General features: G+C 35.3%; 1 protein-coding gene across 2 annotated transcripts in view; it reads right to left on the bottom strand.

Moving 5' to 3' along the window:
• CAMK4 (calcium/calmodulin dependent protein kinase IV) overlaps window positions 1–12098 on the bottom strand; it is a 193544-nt gene that overhangs the window by 85762 nt on the left and 95684 nt on the right. The window contains exon 3 of one of the 2 annotated variants that reach the window (XM_081053187.1): window positions 8488–8566. The exons of the other annotated variant lie outside the window; for it this stretch is intronic. Within the exon in view, the coding sequence (XP_080909313.1) occupies window positions 8488–8566 (79 nt within the window). The remainder of the gene's footprint in view (window positions 1–8487; window positions 8567–12098) is intronic. 2 annotated transcript variants of the gene reach the window in all.

Genomic DNA, 12098 nt, shown 5'->3' on the forward strand with positions numbered 1-12098 from the left:
AGCAATCCCTCTCTTGGGTATATACCCCAAAATATGAAAACATTTATCTATAAACATGTATGTTTGACAATGTTCACTGCAGCTTTATTTACGGTGGCCAAAACACGGAAACAACCATAGTGTTTTTTTGATAGATGAAGGGATAAAGAAGATGTGGTACATATACACAATGGAATACTACTGTGCCATAAGAAAAGATGAAATAGTGCCATTTCCAACAACATGGATGGATCTTGACATTATTATCTAAGAGAAATAAGTCAGACAGAAAAAGTTGAGAACATATGACTTCACTGATATGTGGGATATACAACTGAAAGCAACAAAGGAACAAGACAAACAAATGAAGAAACAAAAACTCATAGACACAGTCAATAGTTTAGTGGTTACCAGAGGGTAAGGGGGTGGGATGTGTAAGAAGAGGGTAAATGGGTTCAAATACATGGTGATGAACGGAGAACTGATTCTGGGTGGTAAACACACAATGTGACATATAAATGATGTATTACAGAATTGTACAACTGAAACCTATGTAATTTTACTAACCAATGTCACCCCAATAAATTTTAATTAAAAAAAAGAACAAAAAGTTCCACATATGAGTAATTGTGTAGATACGTGTATTACGCGTATGCTCCATACTAATGTCCCAGCGTTGCTTCCTCTTTGATACTTTCCAGGACTATTTTAAACTACTAGAGACTAAAACTGGAGAAAACTAAAATATCTTTGACTAACAATTTAAAACATTTTTACCCCAGATATCCAGTGGTACATGTCTTAAGAGGAATTTTAATTGTCATAGAAAACAGAGAATATTCTAAATGAATTTGCAGATGTAAGTGTGGTGGGTAAATTTTGACATCCATGTTCCTATACATAAAAACACACCAGAATTTAAAAGATGAAGATGGTAACCTCGGATTTGCTTTGTTTTATTAATAAGAGGAATCATTCCCAGCTTATAGTGCTTTATTATATATGGCCCATCTGGAAACTAACACAACACCCAAATGTGGAAGGACGGTTCTAGGTTATTCTGATCTCCAAATCTCAATGAAAAATCCTCCTAGTGAGAACTTGGTATAGTGTGTGTGTGTGTGTGTGTGTGTGTGTGTGTGTGTGTGTGTGTGTGAGGCATTGTAGATAACCATCCATTTGACATATCTTTCAGACTTCTGGGGTAGAGATAAGTACGAGCAGCTTTTTTTATCCTGTGATATTGGCACTTACAGGAGAAAGGAAATTGGAACTCGATCTACTCAGTCACACCTGGGGTCATCACTGCATCCCATCTACCATTAAGATAAAGAACACAGAAATTCACACCAAGCAATGCATGTAGTTTGTCTTTCACACACTCCCCAGTTATTCTTCTTTCATTTGTTAGTGAACATTGTGTGCTGAGACTCATTAAATTTAGGTTTTAATAGTATCAAAAAAAAATACGTTGTTTGTATTCTCTGCACACAGGGAATATTACATACCCTTGTTTCACAGTGTGACTTAGAATTTCTCTGTGTCTGTGTCAATAAGACTTTTTCATCTTTTATCAGCTTATTGATGAGCAACATCTAGTTTCAGTCCCAAATCGGGGCCATAATCATTTCTGACTTCTGTTTGTCTTTCTCTCTCTCAGAAAAGACCCAGATATGGACCTTCAAAAGCCCTGGGCTCAAATCCTCCATGCCATTGTGTACTTTGGGCATGCCACTTCTCTAAAATTCTTGTAAGTAACACACTGCCATGGGGGACTTTGCATTAATATGCGACAGGGGCTAACACATAGTGTTTAATAATTAAATACGGGCTCCATTCCTATTAGCCTTATGCTCTTTATTGTTAAAACTACTGAAGTGTTATATGGTGATTTTTTTGAGTGTTTACTTTAAAAAAAAAAAAGACAGCTGAAAGCTAATTCAATACTGAAAATTACTTGGATCTCTTCTTAATATCCTTTGCACATAATCCTTCATTTCCTCTCTTTTAGCAAATTAATGGTTTTGGAGTTCCATGACTTAATCTTTTTTTAGCCTTTTTCTCTCCTCTCTTCTTTGTGCTTTGAATGGATGGATGCAGCTTTGACCACCATTCAACTTTGTACCATAAAAAAATATACAAATAAAACTTTATTATAAGTTTCCCCTGTTAACACTAAGATTATAGCTTTTCCTCTTCTAAGATATGAGTCCTAAGTTTTCTTTAAGGCTGTGTTCCTCTGGCTCTGTCAGCTCTCCTTGTTGTGGTCCATTGGGCACCAGTTACCAGCCCTGAACTCCTCACCTTGGGCTCCTCTCAACTTTCCTGCTGCCCAGCACCTCTCCTTTGGTTACAAGGCCTTACCCACTCAGCTCTCTGAGAAATTTCTAGTCTTTTTCTTCTACTGGGGTACAGTATCATAAGCTGTCTCTCTAAAATTTCCTCTATTTTTGACTACTTATACATCTTCTTTTTGTGCTCCATTATTCCATAGAAAGGGTGAAGATCACTTTAGATCCAAAGACCAACTGCTTACAAAAGTACTAGAGGGTTAAATGTGATAACTTGAGGAGATGGTATAACTGGAAAGTGTTTTTTGTTTTGGGCAACGGAACACAGGCATATGCCTGTATTCTCATTCCTTCTCTCTCTCTCTCTTTCTCTTTCCACCCTCATCCCTTGCTTCAGTTCACCTCTGAATTATGGTGTTTATTTAAAAAATGTAATGAAATACCTGTGAGAGATCAATATAATGAGAGGATGGATAAGCAAGCTGAATTGTGACAGATTCCACTAGCATTTCTATCAAAGAAGAAAATAAATCAAATTGTAACAACTAATTCTCTACAAAATGTGCAGATTTTCAAATGGCTCTTTGAATGGTAAAGCATACCAATCAGGCCAAGATTTTAACATTCCACCCCTCTACCTTTCTTCTCTTGTAGACATAGACTTGTCACAAACTGAATAGAAATATCTCTGTTCCTATTCCAGGAAACCTGGTTTAATAGTCCCTATGAAAATCAATAGGTTCCAACTGACAGAATGCTTGGAGAAGTTTCGCTTCACTTGACATGGCTTATTATCTGCAAACTACTTTCCTTAATGTGTTCTGAAACTGCAATCGGACTCAAAAAGTCTATTTGAGGTAGTGCTTTATTATTTTCCTCTCCATCATTGATCAAAGGTGACCTTGTCTGCACTTCTAGAGCATGACCATGAGTCGCTAAAAGTGGCTATACGGTGTTTAGTAGGTGCACATCTTTAACCCAAATTGACACAGCCATCTCTCTTATGTACATGATAGCAACTGGAAAATGAATGGCCCATGATTAGTTTTCTCTGTTCACACAGGTGCTGAGAAATATCTTGCATAAATTACCTCATTTGAATCTTCACTAGAACACCATGAGCTAGACGTTCTTTAACCCATTTTACAGATGAAGAAACTGAGATTGAGAGCTTTACATGATTTGTTGCCAAGTCACACAGGTAGTTAAGTGGCAGAAGTGATCCTGAACTCAATATGACTGGCTCCAGACCCATGATCTCACCCCAGAACTGATAGTCATTCATAAGGAGAGTCAGAATACCTATACGTTCCAAATTTACACACTGAGATTGGCTCTCAGACTCATAAACTTTGAATTTACACACTGAGATTAATTCTTAAACTCAATACTAAGCATTTTACGAAAGGGCAGGGATTTTACAGCTGAAAAATGCAACCTTTTCCAAGAGTTGAGCCACACAGCTAGAAATCTTATCTGCATTTTAGAACTTAAATATTTGTCTCCAAAATTCCAGGGACATTGTAAATGATTGGTAAGCATAATTTTCTGAATTCTTAATTAGTTTTTCTTGAAAATAAGCCATACTCATAGGGCTGGAGTATGATTATTTAGACACACCCTGAGGTGTGTACTCCTAAGGAAGATAAAGCATGTTCCTGAAATCATTCCTGAAATAGTGCTTCCATTATTACCATGTTGTGATTCCATCTAACTCAGCGAAATTCAGTCCAGGATGAAGTTCCATCTGCTTAATCTGTTCAAATTTTGACACTTGCTTAAATCTATTTTCTTTCCTTTTGTGCAGTTTTAAGTTCAGCATGTAACACCAGGAAAAAAGGTTCCATCTCGTAAAACACTGGTTGTCCTACTAGTTGTGTCTGTCAGACCTTTAATGTCCCCAAGTCTTTAACCTGAGGAAGGAGCTTAGTAAATCTCTCCACTCTAATTCAATTTCTTCTAAATATCACATCAAATGGAGAGGACAAAGGGCTCATGCATGGAGGAAAAAAATAGCTTTAACGTTCAGAGTAAAAGTTCCACTGATGACTGCGAGCCAATTAGTTCTTATGTGCAAAGTAACAAGGTATTTAGGGGTAAAATGGTACTACCTGGAAATTTAACTATTTCAAAATAAAAATTACAAAGTAGGCCACTTTTTCCCAAGAGTAGTGTAAGGGTGCTACCCTAGTGATCTGACGACTTGTTCAGTTAAGAATAACAACGGAAAAAGCCCTTCAATTCATTTTTCTCCCTTGTTTACTTTTACTAGACTCAAAGCCTTATCTCCATTAATGACACAATAAGAAAAATGGATAGTTTCCGGAAACATCCAGGTTTTTTCAGTATTGTAAAAAGTTGGTTCAACTATCATTTTCTATTTTCTGGTACTAAAATACATCTATGATAGAGAATCACCAATGTTTATCATAACATCTAGAAACCGAAAGATCGTGAAATGCTTTCTGAATAGCCAAAAGAAATGTTAAGTTATATTGAACCATATTTCAATGTTGAAGAATGTCTTTCTCAAACTTTTTGTTATGAGAATTTTCATATATACTGAAATGTTAACACTAGTATACTGTCCTAAATTCAATAATTGTTGACTTTTGCCATATTTCCTTTCTCTCTCTCCCCCATACATACACACACACACACACACACACACACACACACACACACACACACGCTTTTCGTTGTTGTGTAACCATTGGAAAGTAAGTTGCAGATATTATGACCTTGGTTGATATGTATTGTAAATATTTGTATTATAATTACATATTAATTTCCCACAGCGATTTTTATTAGTTAAAATACCCAATTCTCTGAACATGACAATTTATGTTTATTATCAATATTACCCCTGTCCTGTACCTGACCACCATTGGAATATGAATTTCTCCATAGCAGCTGGTGCTTTGGTTTGTCTTCCTATGAAAAATTAAAGTATTTGTCTATCACCCAGATATATGAGTGCCTAATGGATTCTCAATGATGGTCATGGTGTTTTATGGAGGAATACGTCTCTTCTTACCAATGTAAACTAAACCTTCCCTAAAATATTAAGCTATGAGAAAGGTACTTAATACTGCCACAAAATAAAATTTGGTTAAACTGTGCTGAAAAGTATTTAAATAGATCCTGGGACGGGGATTACTGTGATTGAATAATTAACTGTGAAAGAGATAGGAAACCTTTCTTGAACTTAAAAATGTTTATGTACCATGTTTCCCCGAAAACAAGACCTAGCCAGACCATCAGCTCTTATGTGTCTTTTGGAGTAAAAATTAATATAAGACCCAGTAGTATAGTATAGTATAGTATAGTATAGTATAGTATAGAATAGTATAGTATATAAGACAGTGTCTTATAGTAAAATAAGACTGTGTCTTATATTAATTTTTTGTTCCAAATGATGCATTAGAGCTGATGGTCCGGCTAGATCTGATTTTTGGGGAAACCCAGTATTAATCGAATCACCTATAAACTGGATAAGGTCTCTTATGCTTATTAACTTTCATTTCAAGAAACTTTCTTGAATGTGATAAAAATTTTACTTATCTTCAGATAAAATATTGAGTAGAATATTTTGAAATTCACCTTGGAGGTCCTCTGTAATAGATAGTATTATGGATGGAATCATCTCCCTCCAAAAGGTGGGCCCTCAATCCGATAGGACTGGTGTCCTAATAAGAAGAGAGTAATCCAAACAAAGACATTCACCGAGGGAAGATGATGTGAAGATACGCAGGGAGAAGATGACCGTGTGATGAGGGAGAGATTAGAGTGATGTTTCTACAACAAGGAATGCCAAGCACTTGCTGGCTGTCATCGGAAGCAAGGAGAGAGGCAAGGAACAAATGCTCCCTCAGAACCCTTACGGGGAATCAAGTGTACCAACACCTTGATTTCAGACTTCTAGCTTTCAGAACAATAGGAGAATACATTTTTATTGTTTTAAGCCAGTATGTGGTTGTTTATTACAGCAGCCCTAGGAAACTGTCACAGATAGATGATAGATAGGTAGATAGACACAAACTATCTTTCAGACCACTTAGGTTTAGGTCTAGTCATAAAATGAAGACTTAAGGAACTATTGAGTAAAATAGTATAGTGGCCCAAAGTTGTTAGTTGAACACATAAAATTTCCATTTTTTCAAGAAAAAAATGGTTTAATAAGAGGCAATTTCATGTGTCACAATCTAATAGATTATATAAACAACTCACGTTTTCTAAAAGCCCTTTTTCCCCTCAAGAGCAGATCCTTGGCTGAATTCTATGGGAAAATACTTTGTTTTCCTTGCATCACTTTCCCTCTATATATAGATTTTTCGGTTTCATTCACTTCACTTAGATAAGGAAGTTTCTGTCTCCATGACCTATATAGAATTAAACACTGGAGGGAATTGCTTTTTGAGGTTTTGCGTGCTATTTCTTTCATTTACACATCTCTATGCATGGTTTACTCTAGGAGACAATGCTGGGGATCTATCTAATTCATGTTCAAAGCTGCGGTTTCTCCAGGGGATTTTCTCTCGTTCCATTCGGCACAGCAGGAGCTGTGTTTGACAACATCTGCCTTACAGCACTGCTCTGCAGCTCCATCTGACACTTGGTTCCCTTCCACGTTCTCTTCCTGCCAGTCTTCTGAGGAAGAGGTTTCCACAATAGAGGTGGAGAAGAGTAGACCGTGAGGGTAAACTAGAGCTTTACGTTCCAGTGAATATGAATAATGACTCACCAAATGTCTTCACTCTCTCTAATTCCAAGTCATCCAAAGATTTTTGACATAAAACAATACACACTACGACAGCCCTTGTCCTTTGCGGCTTTGAGTGTTTACAAGTGACTTCTGCATGTTTATGTTTCTATAGTTTCATATATCTAGTCCATTTTAAACTTTTCTCAACTATGACAAAAAGTAACCATTCACAAATTTGACTAGTCATTTTTTAAACCAGTAAGACAAGATGCAACCAAGTCCAAAAACATTTTGTGTGTGATTCCAGCTAAAGCATGTCAATTTTTTTTCATAAAAAGTAGATATTTAACAGGAAATTCTATTTGATAAAAATTTTAATAATCCTTACATTTTATGACTATAAGAAATTGCTTAAAGAGAAAACTCCAAATCTTACCAATCAAAAGATTGCTCTACATTCTGGGATAACTTAAATCATTGCCTACACCAAACAGGAAACCCAGAACATAGAGTTCATTAGTAGCAATGGCCATTTAAATTATTAATTAAACTATCTTTGTTAGATTGCCATGGCTTTAAATTCTAACACATTATTTCAAAATATCATTCTACTTCTACCCAACTGAAAACCCTGTGCCATTATTGTCTTCTTCATTATTCTAAAATTTCCTTGTGCCAGACAATACATAACAGCTGGTGGTATTAAGCTATCTTTCAGGAAAAAAAAATCCCTTGGCTTATAGGAAGTATTATTTGACTTCAAAATTTCTGATACTTCTCAGTATAGTTTACAGCTGGGTTTCCATAAGGATATATATTTCACATATTTGTTCACATAAATGAGAATGGAAGAATGTGCTGTAAAAAAATATGTTATCTTTCTGTGATTTTATAAGGAGAAGCCACCTAAGAACAGAAAATGCTTGTAGGGCATTATGATGACAAATACTCTCTGGGGCACAGGGCTATTATATCCTGTTGGCATTTGTATTTTGAACTTTCACCTGCTACATTTTTTTCTCCTTGGACATAAGCCTAAGTCACTTTTGCCCCATCAGCTCTCCAACAAGTATAGAGCAAAAAGAAGCAACCCCCAAACACAATTTTTATTTATTGTTCAAACTTCTTAGATGAGCAGGTTAGTTCCAGAAACATTAGCATTTGTCTAGTTATACTTTACTGAAGCAAACCCAAAATTTGAAAATCTAGGCATATATGTATAATCCAAAAACATGACTGATATACAAAACAAGGTTCACTTGCCAGTTATAAATACTTTTTCCTTTCCATACTTCTCTCCACACCCATATTCAATCAGACATCCAGTCACTTTCAGAGTCACACAGTTTCATCAGACAACAACCTATTTGGTGGCATTCTCATAATTTGAGATTCAGATGACTTAGCAGCACATAGCAACTCTCTGACCCCTTTGTCCTTTGAATCAGGGTCCCTGGCTTCTCTGTATCACAGATTCCTTGGGAATGCTATTATATAATGAAATAAACTTACTGTTTTCTTTAACACTTTGAGAGCATAAGGCTTCTGGGTCCCCTTCTGTTTGCATCTGTACACAATGGATGTAGCACCCCTTGAGGGGGAAAAAGACAAAAAGAAAATGTTATGCTCTGGACATGAACTAAAAGGGATAGCTTGAAAATAAATATCTTTTATAGTTACCCTCATAATTGACAAGTGTTTATAAGTTCTACTATAGGACCAGTCCAACTGTTGAGAGTATTTTTTCTCTTGCAACTAAATATAGTTTTCTCAGGAAAATTCTAGGTTTTCCTGTCTGCACTTTTCCTCTGTCCCATCCTTATACAAGTAACAACATACGTAGGGCTGTTGCAGTCAGTGGTTTTGGAATAAGCCAGACCCTCAGGTGAACCTAGCTTGTGGAGCACAACCACCCAACTTCTGAATCCCTGAGCTTTCCTAAAAACATATCTGGAGTAAAATAAGGCACATGGCTTCAGGGAGAGGGTTTAAGTTTAGCACTTAGCACTTGGCTATAAGGGTCAGGACAGTTTCCAATACTTGGCAAGGGAGCTGGGGACCCTTGAGAATTTATACCACATCATTTAGTGCCCTGGTATTCTCCCAGAGCCAATGTTAGCCCCATGGAGATTCTGCCTCCTTCATCTTGGTGAATACTGCTACCGCTAATTTTTACACGCCCTCACAAAAAAGAAGTATGTGAAACATTCAGGGGGAAATACTATAAACATGATTAAAGATAGATAGAGAAAAAGTAGATCTATTCCTCTATAAAAAACTTGAAGTACAGAATGTTTTTCACCTACAAAGGAGAATACTAAGAAGGAACTCAGTAACCAACTTCATATCTGGGTAAGATTACTAAAAGGAGAATAGTAAAACGCAGGGTAGTGTGGTCCTGATGCTTCCTCTCCACACATGAGAGCAAGAGAACAAAATGGACGAAAAGAGACTCACAGACCAGGCAGGCTTAAGTCTCAACTTCAGAACTGTAGATAAATTTGAAAATAAGATCGGATGAAGTAAACCTGTCAGAATTTGAAGATTAGGACAAAGAAACTCCTAGGATATATTCAGTCCTATTGTTCTGAAATTTTAAGTAAGCACAAAAAAGTTGTACAAATCAAACATATTCCCACCCGCCTAAGCACAACGCATTTTTAACAGAGCCAGGAGGAGTCAGGAACTTGTGTTGTAAATGCTAATAGATTAAAAAAAATTTTTTTGAACACATTTTTTAAAACTTTGGTGTGATAACATACACATAAAGAAATAAGTAGCCTAGAAATGGAATAAATGGAAGTAAATATATAATTCATCTTTCCTTATTTTTAATTGCTGTAAATGACAACTATCTAAAGCAAAAATATCAACAATGCATTGTGTTCATAGTATGTGTAAAAGTAAAATATATGACAACAATAGCACAGAGAATGGTGGGGAGAAATAGGGAAAATACTGTTAAGCCCTTATACTACTATGTATTAAGTAGTATGATATTATTTAAAGGTAGACTGATTAATTAAGGATGTATATTCTCTAACCTAGGGCAATGAATAAAATAATTTTAAAAGAAAAATTAATAAAGCAACAATGGAGTTAAAATAGAATAATCAAAAATGAAATGCAATGGAGGGAAAAACATAATAGAGATTGAAAAATAAAACAGCTAACAACACGGTGGATTTTACTTCAATCATAGTCATCATTACATTAAATGTAAACCTTATAAACACATCAGTTAAAAATAAAGATCATTAGATTGGATTGAAAAATCAAGACCAAACTACATGCTGTGTACAGAAACCCATATTAAATATAAAGTCATAAATAAGTTGAAAATAAAATGATAGGAAAGAGCTACTACCATGCTAACACTAATCAAAAGAAAGCAGGAAAGCTATATTAATATCAGGTCAACTAGACGTTAGAACAAGGATAAAGAGAGATATTATTTATGAAGGGGGTCAATCCCCTAAAATGACATAACAAATGTAAATGTGAATGCACCTGACAACAACACTTCAAAATACACGAAGCAAAAACTGATAGAACTGAAACGGAAAATAGACAAATGCACAAATACAGTTGGAGACTTCAATATACCCTGTTAGCAGTTGATAGAATAAAAATGTAGGCAATTTTTTTTTACTTAGGATGTAGAAGACATGAACAGCATTGTCAACTAAATTAACCTAACTGACATTTTGAGAAAACTCTACACAAAAACAGCAAAATACACATTCTCTTCAAAGTTAGAGGATTCATGCACTTGATTTCCAGATTTACTATAAAGCTACAGTAATCAAGGGAGTGGGGCTGGAGATATAAACATGGAGACAAACAGAACGGAAAAAAGAATCCAGAAATTACCTTACACATATATAGTTAATTGGTTTCTGATAAAGGTAAAAAGGCAATTTAGTGCAGAAAGGATAGTGTTTCCAACTATAAACAGTGCTGGAAAAAACAAATACCCATATGCAAAAAACCCCAAATCTTTATCTATATCTCACATCATACAAAAAAATTACTTAAACAGATCATAAACATTAATGTAAAACCTAGAATTCTAAAACTTTTTTTAAAAAACATAAGAAAAAATTTTGTGACTTTAAGTTAGGCAATGATTTCTTACATACAAAACCAAAAGCATAGTGAATGAAAGAACAAATAAATAAATTGTACTTCATTTAAATTAAGAATATTTGTTTTGAAACTCACAGACAGGGAGAATATATATACAAATCACATATCTAATAAAGGACTTGTGTTTAGAATATCAAGAAACTTAAAGCCCAATTATAAGAAAATAAGCAATACATTTTAAAAAATGGATGGTGAGCATACAATGTGATATATATAGATGATGTATTATAGAATTGTACACTTGAAACCTATGTAAATTTACCAACCATTGTCACCCCAATAAATTTAATTAAAAAACAAACAAACAAAATGGGCAAAAGATTTAAACGTATACTTCACCAAAGAAAACATATGGATGGAAAATAAATACAAGGAAAGACGTTGAATATTATTAGTCATTAGAGAAACACAAATTAAAATCACAGTGAGATACAACTAACTACACACTTACTTTGACACATTAAAAAAGAGAGAGAGAGAATACCGTGGGCTTGCAAAGATGCAGAGAAATAAAACTCTCATAGAATGCTGGTGGGAATGCAAAATATTAGAGCCACTTTGGAAAACAACTTGACAATTTCTTATAAAATTAAGAATACTATATGAACCATGCATCTGACACCTAAGTATTTACTCAGGTGAGATGAAAGCTATGTTCACTCACAGACTTGAACACGAATCTTAATAGCAGCTTTTTAATAATCCTCAGAAACTACAAACAGATCTTCTGGTCTAGATGGCAGAGTAAGTAAATGCTGTGGTCACCTCCTACCACAACTACATCAAAATTACAACTAAACTACAGAACAACTATTATTGAGCCTCTCTCAAGAAGCCCCAGAACCAACACATCCAGTGGCCAGCTTCAGACCACACCAAGCATGACCCAACCACCACCAGAAATGACACGCCCAAACAGCAGAGTTGGCAGGCACCAGAGCCCCGCTGAAGCAAATCCTGCTCTGTATGTTCAG

The sequence above is a fragment of the Rhinolophus hipposideros genome (genome assembly GCF_964194185.1).
Source record: "Rhinolophus hipposideros genome assembly, chromosome: 7".
Classification (NCBI taxonomy): domain Eukaryota; kingdom Metazoa; phylum Chordata; class Mammalia; order Chiroptera; family Rhinolophidae; genus Rhinolophus; species Rhinolophus hipposideros.